Source organism: Gossypium hirsutum, chromosome D01 (genome assembly GCF_007990345.1).
Source record: "Gossypium hirsutum isolate 1008001.06 chromosome D01, Gossypium_hirsutum_v2.1, whole genome shotgun sequence".
Classification (NCBI taxonomy): domain Eukaryota; kingdom Viridiplantae; phylum Streptophyta; class Magnoliopsida; order Malvales; family Malvaceae; genus Gossypium; species Gossypium hirsutum.
In genome coordinates, this window is record NC_053437.1 from 17,531,458 (window position 1) to 17,547,474 (window position 16,017).

The following is a 16,017-nucleotide window of genomic DNA, read 5'->3' on the forward strand; positions in this document are numbered from 1 at the left end:
TACACTTAGTAGTTCACTGATTTATGATCCCAACTAACATTTTTAAAGCTCACTAATTTACAATCATGGCTTTAGTTTAATGATTTAAGATCATGAACACTTCTTGGTTCATAAAGAATGTAAATTTGTTGAACTAGTTCTAAGCGTGGCAAGAGATGATTTTCAACCAGTTAATTTTGACCTTTCTGCCCTTTAAAGTAGGTTAGATGCTAGAGATTATGAATATATGTGTGTTGAGGAAGAACTAAAAAATGACCTTGAAAGAAGGAAGATAGAGGAATCAATTTTGTTACATTCTTTTTTTGTGAGACTGAAGCTACTTCTCTTCACCATACGTTTGAAATAAGGCTTGAAATGGATCAATCTACTCAAAAAAATAATAAATTTTCTAGAAAGCTTCAGCTGATTTACGATCACAACCTTCTAGTTACAAGATTTTACGAATCTTACGGTCTGCTGATTTACGATAATGGTTTCAGTTCATTGATTTACGATCATGAACACTTCATTAAGAGTTCATCGATTTACGATCGCAACTCTACTTAACCAGTTTGCTAATTTACGACCACAACTGTCACTTTTAAAACTCGTTGATTTACAATGACGGCTTCAGTTCATTGATTTACGATCATGAACACTTCATTAAATATTGGTCAATTTATGATCGCAACTCCACTTAAGCAGTTCACTGATTTACAATCACAACTGTCATTTTTAAAGCTCACTATTTACAATCACGATTTCAGTTCACCGATTTATGATCGCAACTCCATTTATGCAGTTTATAGATCTACGATCACAACTGTCATTTTTAAAGCTCATTGATTTACAATCACGGCTTTTGTTCATCGATTTCAGACCTTGAACACTTCATTAAGAGTTGGCCAATTTATGATCGCAACTACACTTAATAGTTCACTGATTTATGATCCCAACTATCATTTTTAAAGCTCACTAATTTACAATCACGGCTTTAGTTTAATGATTTAAGATCATGAACACTTCTTGGTTCATAAGGAATGTAAATTTGTTGAACTAGTTCTAAGCGTGGCCAGAGATGATTTTCAACTAGCTAATTTTGACCTTTTTGCCCTTTAGATCAGGTTAGATGCTAGAGATTATGAATATATGTGTGTTGAGGAAGAACTCAAAACTGACCTTGAAAGAAGGAAGATAGAGGAATCAATTTTGTTATATTTTCTTTGCGAGGTTGAAGCTACTTCTCTTCACCATACGTCTAAAATGAGGCTTGAAATGGATCAATCTACTAAAAAAACAATAAATTTTCTGGAAAGCTTCAGCTGATTTACGATCACAACCTTCTACTTACAAGATTTTACGAATCTTACGCTCCGCTAATTTACGATAATGGTTTCAGTTCATTGATTTACGATCATGAACACTTCATTAAGAGTTCACTGATTTACGATCACAACTGTCACATTTAAAACTCGTTAATTTACAATGACGGCTTCAGTTCATTAATTTACAATCATTGAAATTTAAGATTAAATTTCAAATGTATAAAGTATATAAAGACTTAAATTATATTTTATCTTCTAAAATTTCACTTAAAAATTTAATAAAAACAAATAATTAACTTAACACCAATAGTGAGAAACATCCTAATTCTAGTTGTAATTAATTCCTGGCTAAGATTTTGGCATGCAAGAGAACATGTCCATGATTTCTATCCCACACCTACCAATAGTCTGTGCCATTTTACCATAATTTCAGTAAACAATTAGCAGTTGTGATTTAGCTTTCCATAATTCATTAATGACACGAACTTATACATTATTATAATCAATACCAATCAATTTAGTCCTCATCATTCCTACATATTTAAGGTTATTTTATGGAATGACTTTTTGTTTTTGACCGAATTTATGAAATGATTTTTGATAGATTATAGTAATAGAAATTAACATAACTTGCAAAATCAGAGTTTACATATTTAGTACGTTGTTAGTGAAGTTTTTAAATTTTATAAGGGAATTCACAAATATTTTATAAAAATATACCAAAATATTAAAAATATTATTAAAAAAGACACATAATAATTTTTTAAAATTGTTTACGAAATAAAAAATTACACTATCAATATACTAAATACTAACCTTATATAGGGGTGTTCAAATTTCGGTTAAAATCGAATTAACCGACCGAATTGATTTAATTTGATTAATCAGTCGGTTAATTGATCTAGTTCGGTCGGAAGTCGGTTAAAGTTTTTTTTGAAATTTCAATTAACGGTTAATTCAGTTCGAAACCCAGTAATTAATCGAACTTAATAAATAATATTATATATTATATGTATTAGGTTATTACTATTTCGGTTAATTTTAAAAAAAAATCAATTCGATTAACGATTAAAAAATTAAAAATTTAATTAATTTAATTAATAATAATTCAGTTCAGTTAACCAATTAAACACTTCTGACCTTATATATATATAATATATTTTTAAGTCGTGAAAGAATAACGTAAGGTAAAGGGACAAAGACAGTAGAGACGGAAAGGATCTGCGGCCCAAGAGATCCTTTCCCCTTTGGCCCAGAAGATGACAGAACACTAACCACCTTTTGTTTTTTGAATTTAATTTATATTTTGGCATATGAAAATTAGGTTTGTGAACGCTAGCCTTTTTCATGTGTCGTGCGCTCTTATAATTCATTTTTGGCAAAACTTTAATTTAATCACTTGATGAAAGTAATTCTATCGCCTTTTGTATAATCAATTTCAACTTCAAATGCATATAATTAAATCTTGATAAATTTATATGTAAATTTGTGATTTTCATAACCTCAAAAACTCACAACCCCAAAACTCAATAAATTTGTGACTGTTATAAATTTCATTCATAATCCAATTTTTCTTATGAAACCTAACAAATTAAACAAAAAAACAAAAAAGCTTTCTATCAGCCTTTTTCAAGTAATCATCTTTTGCATTCTAGTGAACTTGAATAATCGTGTAAAATTTATCTTTATCTAATTTTTTTATAATTTATTTAGAAAAATATGTAAATTTTCTAGGCTTTTGATTTTTCTTACTTGAATTTTAGATTTTTTTTAAACTTTTGTAATACTTTTAATTTTTAGATACATATATTTTTATATTTTATATTTTATTTAATACTTTAAAAATTATATATTTTTATATTTTTTATTTTAAATTTTTAAATTTTTTATTAAAAGTTTATGGCATCATCGATGCCACGTGCCACAACCTAAGGATGCCATATGTCCTATATTTAACCTCATTACAAAAAAGTATCCAAACATTTGATAGAATGAAAATTCAGGTACCAACTTGGGAAAAAGAAATCATAAGTACCAACTTGAGAGAAGATATCAAGTTCGAGGGGCTAAATGCATATTTGAGCCTTATAATTATAATTAAATATAAACACATATAATATTATTTATATAAATATATAAAAATAATATTATATTGTGTACTTTTTTATAATATATAATTTATATGTGTTAATAGAATTTGAAAATGTGGAATGTTGAATTCATTGAATTATTTAGAATTAGGATCAGATTGATAGAATGTATAAGTATTGATAATTAAATATGTTATTACAACAATTAGAAGATGCCACATCATTACTTCTGTTAACTATTTAGCGAAGAGTGACCAAAATAGAAATGATCTAAAACGTAAGTGACTAGAATAGAAAATTTTCATAGTTAAGTGACCAAAACAGTCACACGCTAACACGCTAATAGTTAAATGATTAATTCTATAGTTTACTATTAATTTTTTATTGTGTTATAAATAAATTTTGAGGTATTAGTACAATTTTTATAAAATTTTATAAGTAGATTTTGATGATTTTGTTTCTATTTTTTATTACATGATGTATATATGTTTTTGAAGAAATGTATATTAATTTGAAAAGTTTATATGGCGTTAAAAAGGGGATGGTTATTTGACATTGGTGCTCAAGAAGTCAACGGCTGATAATAAATCCTCCAAGTCTCGAGCCTTATTCAACTTTGAACGCCGAAAATGAGATTTTAGTTCCTTTGAGCGCGAATGTCGCCCCACCTACCCAGAACATCTTCGTTAGTATATTGAATCAGGACTCTGGCAAAGGAGGGGAAAATAACCAAGTGTTAGACCGTGAGAAGTGCTTACACAACACTTTAACAGTTAAAAAAGCATAAACATATAATTATCCTGCTTGAAAGTCGAAACCTGAGTGTCGGTGTCGGTGTCGGTGCCCTTGTCCTGCAAGAAGTCACCAACTAAACAAATTTGACTCATCTCTGCTTGTTACGGCACCCGTTAATTAACTACTTCTCTTTAACTAATCAACCCTGTTTCCTAAACCACATTCACCTCTGCAGATTCTTTTCTCAGTAAAACCACACGCGCCTGTTTTGATCTAACATCTTAAGTTGAAGATTTTGTCTCACACAAAAAGAAAATGGGGAAAGAATCAAAGTCCAGAGGATTTTTTGGGTGGTTTCTGGTTCTAGTAATATTGGCTCTGGTTGTGGGAGCTGTCGTTTATATAATCAAGAAAAAATTAGATCATGGAAATGACAATAAGCCCACTCCCGTTCCCGGTCCTCCAGGTGCTATCGACCACAAGTATGCTTATGCTCTCGAAATCGCTATGCAATTCTTTGACGTCCAAAAATGTACCCTTTCTTTACCCTCTTTCACTCTTTATAGTTTCTTTTTTCCTTTTACTCTGTTTATGTATTACCTAGTTGAAATTTTGTTTCCTTTAAGGACACACTTTAAGGGTGTGTTTGGTTCGCTGTATTGGATTAGAGGTGTATTGGATTAGAAGTGTATTGGATTAGAGGTGTATTGGATTAGAGGTGTAATAGCAAATCAACTGTTTGGTTGAATGTAATGGAATAGAGGCGTAATAGTAATCTTGTGTTTGGTTGAATGGAATAGAGGTGTAATAGCATAGTGGAAAAAAACTAAAATGACTAGAATACCCTTAGCATAAATTTGTTTTGGTAAATGATTATTGTTATTGTTATTTAAATTTTAATAAGATTATTATTATCAATGATAAATATTTTAATCATATTTAAACATAATTATTATTAAATATATTATAATTAAAATATATAATTTAATAAAATTCTTAATAATTAATATTCTTATATGAATTTACTCAAATCATAATATATGATACCATAAAAGATAATTTGAAATAATTAATATTAAATATATTTTAATTAAAATATATGATTTAATAAAATTTAAAATAATTATAACTAATAAATTATCTTACATGAATTTGTATAATTTAAAATAATTATTATTACATATAATTTAATAATAATATATAATTTCATAAAATTCTTGATAATAAATTTTCTTATATGAATTTATACAATTTAAAATAATTAATATTAAAAAGAACTAAAAAGCACGTCCCGATGAATTTGGATAAATGATTGTCTAGATGCACTTGAATCAATAAATTCATTCTTGATGTAAAAACCTTTTTTTATATTAATTTATAAAATTTAAAATTTCAAAATACTAATAATATAAATAACCACTTATTAAAAAATACATATAGAATGGATCAAGATAAATAGGTGTCCAAATTCAATTGTATCTAGATAATATTCAAATAATAAACATAAAACAAAATGGAATGAAGAGGGCAGACAGTAAAAATTTTGCCATAAAAGTATGACTGCGGATGCCTGCTAAATAGAATGCATGTCTTACAAGATCCACCTTGTTTCTCAAATGATTGGATAAATTTTTCTCACACAATTATTTTCTTATCATTACAGCCTAATCTTTCCAACCCAGATCACCGCACAAGAGAAAAAGGGGTTAAAACAACAGAAACAGTTCAGAAATTCTAGTCGAGACCAAAAGCTTGGCCATTAAATTCACAAAGATGTCAATAGCCCCAGTAGTCATTCCGGATCTCATCATCGAATTTCTTTTTAAGCTCTGGATGTTTCTCAAAGTACTCGTCTACGGTCATGGTGCTGATCTTTTGCTGTTCATAAAAAAAGATAAAAAATTCAGCAATTGTGATTTGGAACACAACAACACACATTCCGGCATTGTTTTATTTATTACCTTAAGTTCTTGAACCTCGGCAATTTCTTTCTCCAATCGCTCAAACTCTTTCAAGGATTTCTCCTCTGCCTCTTTCAATTCTACAAGCTATAACCACAAATAAATAGCACGTCATTCGAGGAAAAAACTTGGAGACAGGGTAAAAGAGAGTCAATTATCCTGTTGATTCTCACCAATTCATCAAATTTTGGTTTGTATTGAGGAGTGACGGTGTCAACAAACTTGGGGATCTCTACACCTGCAATGGAAGAGTATATAACATTTGTAACGGTGAATCCCTCAAAACTCCATCCAAACCTTATAACAAGCATGATAAATATGATTACTTCGACTGCTAGAAATTGCAGACAAGTGAGAATTGAGTAGCTAGATGTCTATATTTTCTTCATTCTACTTTGAACATAAGTATAGGAGTATCTCAAGTTTTGGTGTCCAGAAGAATCTGATCACATAATAGCATTATTGAAATGAAACATCTACGGCATTAATCTGAAATTGTTAAATGCTAATAGCATTCAACAAGTGAATTGCACATAAATAAGAATTGTATTTGCAAACAAAATAACAGCCAATTTAAACAATGTCCTCATTGGCAATTGATTTCCATTGAACTTTCAGTGAAGTATGGGGCATGGAACTGATCTAGGAAAGATCAAGGAGATCTGGAGCTGGAAAATGATCAGAGAAATATAAAGCAATAGCAATATAAAGCAAAGGGCACAGAAATCCTCAGGAATCAGAAAGCTCAATCTGAAACTGCAAATTCCATTCTAAATACTATCACATGCTATGACCAGCAGAAGGGAGAGGAGTATCTTGGCTGAATGAACCATGCAGAAGATCACCTGTACGGTGGAAGCAGACGATAGTTGACAATTTCAAGCACCAGAAGTGTCACCGCAGGCTTGCTCAATAAAGAAGCATTCCTCTGTGCCAAATGCTGCAAAGAAGGCAATTTTCTATTGATCATAAATCATCATTGGCTCTTATATAAGTTGCCAATGGATGGTTACAATGGGTTTGGAAAGAAATTTCCAAAGTGCAATTTTCTAAATTAAATGATTTAATAAAGGGTGAATTGTTACATTTAGTCAGTTAGTTGGTTTGGATGAAAAGTAGCATGATCTTGAACAGATGTCAGGAAATCTGAAAAACAAATATTATATTGACAGATAAAGTCATTATAAGTCAAAATTTGTTTTTCCAAATTAGTAGGATGATTGACTTACTTTCAGCCAGTAGCAAGAATGAGGTTACAAGTATATTGAAAGTGGCAATTACTTCTTAAGACTTCCATTAAAAATGAGATGGAATAACTTTTCCAATGGACAAAATTTATACCACAAATCTCGAAAACTGCATGACAGTAATCCTTTACTAAGAAATCTTCTAAAAGATAAGAAATAATAACATTAGAAGGGAAGCAAGTTACACTGAAGTGCGAACAAAATAACGAATGAGGTGCAATGAGCAACAATCTGGTGTATGTTTCAACCATAGCAATACTAGGAACAACCTGCGTCAAACGAATCAATACCAAGCATTAGAAATAGTTTGAAAATCAGTAGTGATCCAATTGTCAAAGACCAAATAAAAATTAATTAAGCCTACAAGAAAATAGTGATCAATTTATAAATTAGATTACATTACTCTATTCAGGATAATACCTGCCCAGCAAATAAAGATTCTTCCATTTGAAAGACCAACTTCAAATAAAGATTCATTGAAAAGCCAGATAACAGTGAAATAGGCAATGGACTAACTTCCCGCATCACCATGAATCTCTCATTGGGCTGTACATTTGCTTCAGGTAACAACTCTGTAACTCCACCAGAAGATAACCAATTCATGACCGTTTCACAAGCTGGCTGCGCCATCGTGTAGGAGACAACCCAAAACATCCCAATTGATTTATAGAGAGAATAAAAAAGGAGCTAGGGATTAGAGAGAAGAAAAAGACCTGGCTGAATTTGGTTTGTAAAGTAGAGTTAACTTCATCAAAAGTGCGACGAAGAGTAGCGAACTCTTTGCGAGCCTCATCGGAGACCAAAAGCTTAGCCATCCCTTCCCAATCAATGTTCTTTGATGCTTTGAACGCGACATCGACGACTTTCTTCCCCGATCTGCTCATTTTTCTCGCACTTTCTCGCTTCCCAAACGCGAGACGGTGGAGATTTGGTTCGAAGAAAACTGCTGTTGATGTTGGGAGGGAGAGGGTGGGGTGGAGCAGCAGATTTTGGCTGGGGAGGGTAAAACAGAAACGATTAGCTAATCCTTACTTTTGAAACGGATTGGCTAATCGTTGTTGAAGCAGAGAAAATGAGGAATACATCCATGTTGTAATAGGCCTGTAATAGGCAATACATCAAACCAAACACGGGATTAAGTGGGGATTAGTGGGGCCCACGGATTAGGGGTGTATTGGCTAATCCAATACACCCAACCAAACATGCTGTAAGTTATGGACTCAGATTTTTGAAGTACCTTCTTGTTTGGTGCTTAGAACAAGTAGTTTCTTCATGATATTATTTAGTAGCCTGCTACTGCTCAAGTTTTTTTCTTTTTGGGCAAAATTTATCTTAGAGGTGGGGATTGTTTTGTTGCAGCTGGTAGGTTAGTGGATAATAAGATATCATGGAGAGGAGATTCGGCTCTAACGGATGGAAGTGAAGCCAAGTTGGATCTTTCCAAGGGGATGTATGATGCTGGGGATCACGTGAAATTTGGTTTTCCAATGGCATTCACTGCTACTGTGTTATCGTGGGCTATCCTCGAGTATAGAGATCAGATGGAGGCAGTGAACCAACTAGAACCTGCTCAACAGTCTCTCAAGTGGATAACCGATTTCCTTCTCAATGCTCATCCTTCACCGAATGTGCTCTATATTCAGGTTATCATTGTCTTTAACTGCCTTCCTCTCTTTTGGATTGTGTTGCTATATGTAGTGCACCAGTGTTTTCAAAAATTACATTAAAATTTGTTTTTGTTTTCTTGATTTTGTGCCTTACAAATTTAAGTTTTGAAAAAGCCTTTGGAATATTTCTTATCTCTTACTTTTTTACTTCAAAAACTAAGGCAGGTCGGTGACCCTGTAACAGACCATAAATGTTGGGACAGGCCTGAGGATATGACAGAGGAGAGGCCACTCACACAGGTGAATGCATCCGTCCCTGGGACTGAGATTGCAGCCGAAACTGCTGCAGCTATGGCTTCAGCATCTCTGGTGTTTAAGACAGCTGACTCCACGTATTCAAGCACGCTTCTTACGCATGCAAAGCAACTTTTTACTTTTGCGGATAACAATAGAGGTTCTTACAGTGAGAAAATTCCAGAAGTTGCTACATATTACAATTCAACAGGATATGGAGATGAGCTCTTATGGGCAGCAAGTTGGCTTTATCATGCTACAGCTGATCAATCATACCTTGAATATGTGACCGGTGAAAATGGGAAAGAGTTTGCTCAATGGGGAAGTCCAACCTGGTTTAGCTGGGATAATAAACTTGCAGGAGCCCAGGTAAGGTTGTCTCTTCTAGGAATTTGAAGCATGGCCCTAGCCTCTTTTGTTTTCTAGTTACCTCAATGGGGAAGGCCTCTTTCTTTAGGTCAAGCATATTGTGCGTGCTTCTGTTTCATTTTAACTTTACCTGAATAGATATCATCAGAACCAGAAATTTACATCGTATTATTCTGTTTTTCTTTCTGATTATGCTACATCCATGCAGGTTTTGCTTTCCAGGTTAAGTTTCTTCGGTGCGTCTGGGAATTCCGTCATTGAAAACTATAGGAAGTCAGCCGAGGATGTTATGTGCGGTCTGCTACCACAGTCCCCGACTGCTACATCCAGCAGAACAGAAAGTAATGCCTTCTTTAAGGCTAACCTAACTGGGACTCATATAAACTGAATTAGCTAGGACTCTTGAGATATCTTTTGTTTACCCGTATCATCTTTACAATGCAGGTGGTCTTATATGGGTCAGTGAATGGAATTCTCTGCAGCATCCGGTTGCTTCTGCATTTTTAGCTGCTCTTTACGGTGATTACATGCTTACAACACAGACGGCGAAGCTAACCTGTGGTGACCATTCATTCGAACCATCAGATCTTAGAAAGTTTGCCAAGCTACAGGTATACTGTTTAGGAACTAAAGATTAGAAATATTCGTATTAAAGTGCCATTCCAGTGCAATAACAATCTTTGCTTCCAGGCCGATTATGTGTTGGGCAGTAACCCCTTGAAAATGAGCTTTCTTGTTGGGTATGGGGATAAATACCCACAATATGTGCATCATAGAGGAGCTTCGATTCCAGTTAATGCAACCACTGGTTGCACCGATGGTTTCCAGTGGCTTAATTCAACCAAACCCAATCCAAATGTAGCTGTTGGAGCTCTGGTGGGAGGACCTTTCCTTAATGAAACATTCGTTGATTCGCGGAACAACACGATGCAAACAGAGCCAACCACATATAACAGTGCAGTCATTGTTGGTCTCCTCTCTAGTTTGGTCACTACATCTGCTGCAGTTAAATCGTTCGGTTAAAAGTAGGCATAGTCTATAATCATTGTTACACATTTATTTTGTACTGTATCTGTAGCTGTATTAATACCACATTTTTCCTCCATGTTTCAATTATATTTCTTAGGATGTTTAGTCAATTTTATATATCAGAAGAAAAACATCAACTTTTATTGACACAAAATCACTGTTAGACCCAAAGAAACAAAGTCTCAAGCAAACAGTGTATAATTGGATTAAGCTAAGCCCAAGCAAGACAAAGATGGATTATTTAAAGACTCAGGGTGAGTTTGGATGGGCAGTGCGTTTACCTGCGGTTAGTGTAAAAACAGCTGTGGCGGTGAGATTAGATACTGTAGTGATAATGTAGCGTGAGACAAAAAATAAACTAAACGCACCGTACTGCACCTAATCGCCCATCCAAACTTACACTCAACTCTATAATATTTGAGTGATAGACAAGGACTTGGTTTACACTTAATCTAAACCTCTTATAAAATGACATAATTAAGGGATCAATTTCAAATTTATTTATAAAGTTTGATTTAATATGCAATAAATTTTCAGTTTTGTATTAATGAACAATCATTTCGCTACAAATAAGATTTGATCCAAAATAAATAATCAATAAAATCTACTTTTGGGGGATTCTCCTAACTCTGAACCGCCTTTGCGAGCAACTCAATCAGGTGGCCGACAGAAGACACCTTATGTGGTATAATTTAAACAGTCAGAATGGAAATGAAGAGATAATAAGAAGCAGGGGAGGGACATGAGTTAACCATTCACTTAGTACATGACAATCATCAAAATCCATGCTTATCCAGACATTATTATAACAAAAGTGTAGGATAGGAAATGTGATCAAAAGGACAGTCCCAAAGTGTAAGCAAGCATAAAGGCCTAAGCCAATTACCGCTCACCACCTCAACGCAAGGACTCGCATCTACCGACACACAGCCATCAAAAGCTAACCGTAATCGGCGCCCATAAAATTGTTGGGGAGAAAGGGTCGCCCCACCACCATTACTCGCATCTTTTTTCAGCATACGTTGCCCTTTGTGATTGGGATATTGCAACACGTGTGGTCGACCTTTTTCTAATCTCCAGTTTCCATTCGAACGTGGTCTTCTTTTTGACTCCCAACTTTGGTCTTTGAAAAACCATCTATCATCAACCATTATTACCCCTCACCGCCTTTCTTACCTATATCCATCATTAAACCTTTCAAGCATCTTTGCTAAAACCAATGCTTGCCTCTAACGAATACGTTACTAATATATAAAAGGAGAAAACAATGAAGCACTGTACAAGTCTAGCCTCCAAGACACCTGTTCTTTTTTAAAACCTCTTTATTTGAGAAGGTAAAAAATTTTGATTTTTGTGTTTATTATATATTTATTATAAATTTAGATTAATTTTTAATAATTTAGTAATTAGTTTGATTAAATAATATTATATTAAATTTTTAAATAATTAATTGTAACTAAATTTATGTTTTATTATATTAAATAATTATTTATTTAAATTTTACTATTTTATATAAATAAGTTTAGAAATAATAATGATAAATTATGTCAAATAAATAATACAATGAGATGCATAGATATATCATATGAAAAATAATTAAAACACGATCAACACAAGTATATGAAAATGACAAAATATACATAAAACAAATTATTTATATGTTAAAAATTTGATATGAATTACCAATAAGAATTGGATTAATGACAAGTCACATAGCATACTTACGGACAGATATAAGTTCAAATCTCGAATATGGCGAATACGAAAAAAATTCATATGATTTATAAATTTAAACAACACTTTAAACATAAAAAAAAATTCAACGCAAAATTAAGAATAAAAAAAATGCATCCTTTTTCTTCTCTTTTTGTGGGCGAGCCTACTCGCTAGCTTTATTTTGTAGGTACTTTTATGATATTCATATTATGTCGATTTCATGTTGAGATATGGGTCACCTTTAGATTTGTTCTTTATTTTTAAATGATATATTTAAATTATAAATTAATTTAATTTTTTTATACTTTTAAATAATTAATCTAAATAAGAATATTTACTTTTACATTTAGATAAAAGAAAAAAGAAAAAAAATACTTTTTCACTGCAATTTTGATCCCAAAAGCCAAGCAGGGGACCTAAATGCAATGAACATAAAAATGAAGTGGAAAAAGAGGAAAGCAAACTCTTTTTTTGGTTGGAATCCAATACTTTACTTGAAAACAACTTTATCGCTCAGCTAAACAAGACAAGCAGGGAGATGAGGTCTAAAAATAATATATGAGTTGCTATTTGGCTTATTCATAAATTGTCCCCGTATAATTTTTTCTATAAACAAACACTGTGTGATTTTTTAAAATTCTATTGGTGGTATGCTTAATACTTAAATTATGAAAGAGATAAATATGGCAGCAAGGTCTTAATCACATTGCCAAATGCCGAGACCATGAAATATTCAGCGCTTATGCATAGATGAATTAATTAGTGTTTGTAATATTTAATATTGTTAATTTATGTGTTGTGTGAGATTACAAAGGAAGTAGGAAATAACTATGTGCATGTGATTTATATTGTATGGATCAAAATGGTATTAATATAATAGGTATGTGCTTGAAAATCTGCATGTTGGAAACAAAATTATATGGGTATAGCTTCGGAGGGAATAGTGTCTGCTGTGTGTTCCATCTGCTGCTTCTTCCCTGTCCCATTGCAACCGAAACTTTAGGACAAGGCAAAAACCCACCCTTCAAGAAACGTAATAACAATGACAATAAATTTAAAATCACTGACAATGTTTTTTGTCCTTGTCAGATGCTAATGAAATTAAACCAAATAACAAACAACAAATACTTCACAGCTTCCAAACTGGAACTTGGAGCTTAGCATCTATTATGTTTTTTTTCTTTCTTTTTTCTGTTGGGGATTGTAAGAATCTACTGTTGCAAGAAAGGGTGGTGGGGTCAACGAGCAATGTCTGATTTTGCAGTGAAACCCAGTTGTTGTTCCATTTCCCAGCTTAACTTGGAGGCCACCCCAGAATGTTTAGGTTCATATTCCTGGGGTCAAAAAAAAAATGTCAACCCAATTAGGAAATGGACGGTTCATATAATTTTACTATTTGGGGAAATGAAATGTACCTCGAGCTTGCACATTAGATCTTGGGCAGTTTGGGCAGACACAATTATGCTACGGGCAGCTGGTGCTATGAACCCTTCATCAACAGCCTTATCTATGAATGATAAGAGTGAGTTGTAATAGCCATCCACGTTCAGCAATCCCACCTGTTTTTCAATTTCCACCCAAAACAAAATGCTTGTTACTTACAATTTGGGGTTTCAATTTTATAGATAGATGCACGTGTTTTGCATGTGAATAATTGTAGTTGGAAAAAGTAGCTTACAGGTTTGTCATGGATTCCTAGCTGAGCCCAAGTGATCACTTCCAGCAGTTCTTCCAAGGTTCCATAACCACCTGGGAGTTGAAATAAAATCAAATTTTGGTAATTAAAAACAAAATTGGGATTTTACAAAAACAAACTAACAAACCTGGTAAGGCAATAAAGGCATCAGCTTGACGAGCCATTTCAGCTTTACGTTGGTGCATTCCTGATACAGCTCTTACTTCTCCCACGGTCTCGCCTGTTAGCTGAAATTAAACAATCCAAATTTTTATAAAGAAGGGTTTTTGATAATCAACTGGAGACCCAAGTTCAATTAGTGTTGATTTTTACCTCTCTTGGCATCAGTGTCTTGGGAATTACCCTACAGGGAATTGAAAGAAAAGGGTTAAAATTATAGTCCCTGGCCTGCAACTGAAACTTCAAACTGTAGAATAACAGTACAATTTACCCCAACACGTGACGGCCGCCATCAAAGACTGCTTGAGAGACGAGCCCCATCAAGCCAATGCTTCCTCCACCATAAACCAAGTCAATGTCCCTTTCAACCTGCACGTTTTATTTTATCCATTATTAAACTTTACGTCTTTAATTCTCTGCAATTACTCCTTTACATACAGTAAACCGCACTATTTTATTCGTTTCAGCTTTTCCACATTAATTTCCTCCTCTATTCCAAACCATCACGGAGCAAATCAGACGATGACTTTACAACTCATCAGCCGTTGATACATATAATCAAAACTCAAACTGCAAAACAAGTTTTCTCAAAGTAATAAGAGAAGAACCCAGAATTTATATGTACCAGTTGTTGGCCAAGTTGAATAGCAGCAAGCTGGTAGCTAGGATTCTTGCCAGGACTGCTACCACAGAAGACGCATACACGCTTGAATCTTGAATTGTGGCGATGATTTTCCATAATAGGAAAGGCTTCAAATAGTAATTCTGGTTCCTGTTTGCTCAGTGCAACAAGAGTCAGCAGCAAACTGTTGAGAAATCAAAGGCCAAAAGTACAGGGAGGAATGAAAGAAAATGGTGTGATGGTTTGCCATTTTATATATGAAATCACACTGAATTCCCCCCATTGCCCCACAATCCAACACATCACCTCCCTACGTCCCTGTCAAACTCTTCTCATTTCAAACACTGTGCAGGCTCGGTTGAGCTATCATTTTATTCTCTTTGTAATTTTATCCCTCCCCTTTCCCTTGTTTTGTGGATTCAACTACGCCTCAATTCACGATAGTTTCTCACTGATTTAAATTAAAATGGCTCACTCGCACACTTATCTAAGATGATCAACTCCAACAACCAATAAACACTAGCTTATACTCCCCAAATCTATTTACTCCTTCATTCCCACTCCATATCATATATATATATATACGCTATCATTTTGCATGATGATCTATTCAATGTTTTTAATTTAGGCAATAATATATCAAACTTAGAAAAAATAAATTATATTCTTTTATCTTTTTCTGTTACACTGTAATCCCCATCGTAGTTTTTTTTTTTTAAAAAAAAAAAGAGAAGATTTCATATTTTCTAATAAATAAGTTACTAGATACCAATTTAAGTGGAAAAATTATCAAATCAGCCCTAATTAAGAAAATACAATTATTTTTATCTTATTAAATTCAAAAAAGATATAACCAACAAATTTATTATGTAAAAAAAACAGCATTCACATACCCATTATTATTTATGTAGTTTCTCATCATTATAAAAAGTCCATTTGCTTTTTTTTATTTTTAATAAAGGGAAATACTGCCATTTATATATGATACATTATTTTCTTAAAGGCAAATTTTTTAGTGTGATAAATTTTAATATAAATTAATTGAATTTTAAAAAAAACGTTGTAACAAATTATATAGAGAGAAAATAATTTGACAAGCTTTTAATTAAAATGATTGGATAAGACAAATGGAAGAGATTAGTCTTAATTGGAAATATAGTGTTTTAGAATAAAATATTGACGTGACAA

The 16,017-nt window shown here is 32.9% G+C and overlaps 3 protein-coding genes and 1 long non-coding RNA gene across 4 annotated transcripts; 1 reads left to right on the forward strand and 3 right to left on the reverse strand.

Moving 5' to 3' along the window:
* Positions 1–4,347: 4,347 nt before the first annotated feature.
* On the forward strand, positions 4,348–10,725 carry LOC107944708 (endoglucanase 10). The gene is made up of 6 exons (XM_041087233.1): positions 4,348–4,661; positions 8,697–8,980; positions 9,170–9,607; positions 9,816–9,948; positions 10,052–10,218; positions 10,298–10,725. Exons 1-6 carry the CDS (start codon positions 4,445–4,447, stop codon positions 10,628–10,630), a joined length of 1,572 nt encoding a protein of 523 aa, XP_040943167.1. The 5' UTR covers positions 4,348–4,444; the 3' UTR covers positions 10,631–10,725.
* Positions 5,738–6,181, reverse strand: LOC107944707 (uncharacterized). Its single transcript, XR_005909402.1, has 2 exons — positions 6,091–6,181; positions 5,738–6,007 (listed from the first exon to the last, which is right to left on the reverse strand). It is a non-coding gene; the product is annotated as an uncharacterized lncRNA (long non-coding RNA).
* On the reverse strand, positions 6,280–8,020 carry LOC107944706 (mediator of RNA polymerase II transcription subunit 23). The gene is made up of 4 exons (XM_016878534.2): positions 7,758–8,020; positions 7,523–7,606; positions 6,936–7,030; positions 6,280–6,328 (listed from the first exon to the last, which is right to left on the reverse strand). The coding sequence occupies exons 1-4, from the start codon at positions 7,989–7,991 to the stop codon at positions 6,304–6,306; spliced, it is 438 nt and encodes a 145-aa protein (XP_016734023.2). The 5' UTR covers positions 7,992–8,020; the 3' UTR covers positions 6,280–6,303.
* Positions 10,726–13,405: 2,680 nt separating the features above from the next.
* Positions 13,406–15,377, reverse strand: LOC107917076 (cytokinin riboside 5'-monophosphate phosphoribohydrolase LOG1). The gene is made up of 7 exons (XM_016846461.2): positions 14,833–15,377; positions 14,479–14,576; positions 14,361–14,391; positions 14,176–14,275; positions 14,031–14,101; positions 13,768–13,911; positions 13,406–13,686 (listed from the first exon to the last, which is right to left on the reverse strand). The coding sequence occupies exons 1-7, from the start codon at positions 14,944–14,946 to the stop codon at positions 13,591–13,593; spliced, it is 654 nt and encodes a 217-aa protein (XP_016701950.2). The 5' UTR covers positions 14,947–15,377; the 3' UTR covers positions 13,406–13,590.
* Positions 15,378–16,017: the final 640 nt, after the last annotated feature.

Bases quoted from the DNA above. Each gene is read 5' to 3' on its own strand.
- LOC107944708 (XM_041087233.1), top strand. From the start codon at position 4,445: ATGGGGAAAGAATCAAAGTCCAGAGGATTTTTTGGGTGGTTTCTGGTT. The intron at 9,949-10,051 runs GTAATGCCTTCT...TTTACAATGCAG, and splicing joins TACATCCAGCAGAACAGAAA to GTGGTCTTATATGGGTCAGT. The intron at 10,219-10,297 runs GTATACTGTTTA...CTTTGCTTCCAG, and splicing joins GAAAGTTTGCCAAGCTACAG to GCCGATTATGTGTTGGGCAG.
- LOC107944706 (XM_016878534.2), bottom strand. From the start codon at position 7,991: ATGTTTTGGGTTGTCTCCTACACGATGGCGCAGCCAGCTTGTGAAACG. The intron at 7,607-7,757 runs GTATTATCCTGA...CGTTTGACGCAG, and splicing joins AATCTTTATTTGCTGGGCAG to GTTGTTCCTAGTATTGCTAT. The intron at 6,329-6,935 runs GTGATCTTCTGC...CTTCCATTGCAG, and splicing joins CGTCTGCTTCCACCGTACAG to GTGTAGAGATCCCCAAGTTT.
- LOC107917076 (XM_016846461.2), bottom strand. From the start codon at position 14,946: ATGGAAAATCATCGCCACAATTCAAGATTCAAGCGTGTATGCGTCTTC. The intron at 14,577-14,832 runs GTACATATAAAT...TAAAACGTGCAG, and splicing joins TTCAACTTGGCCAACAACTG to GTTGAAAGGGACATTGACTT. The intron at 13,687-13,767 runs GTACATTTCATT...TTTTGACCCCAG, and splicing joins ATCTAATGTGCAAGCTCGAG to GAATATGAACCTAAACATTC.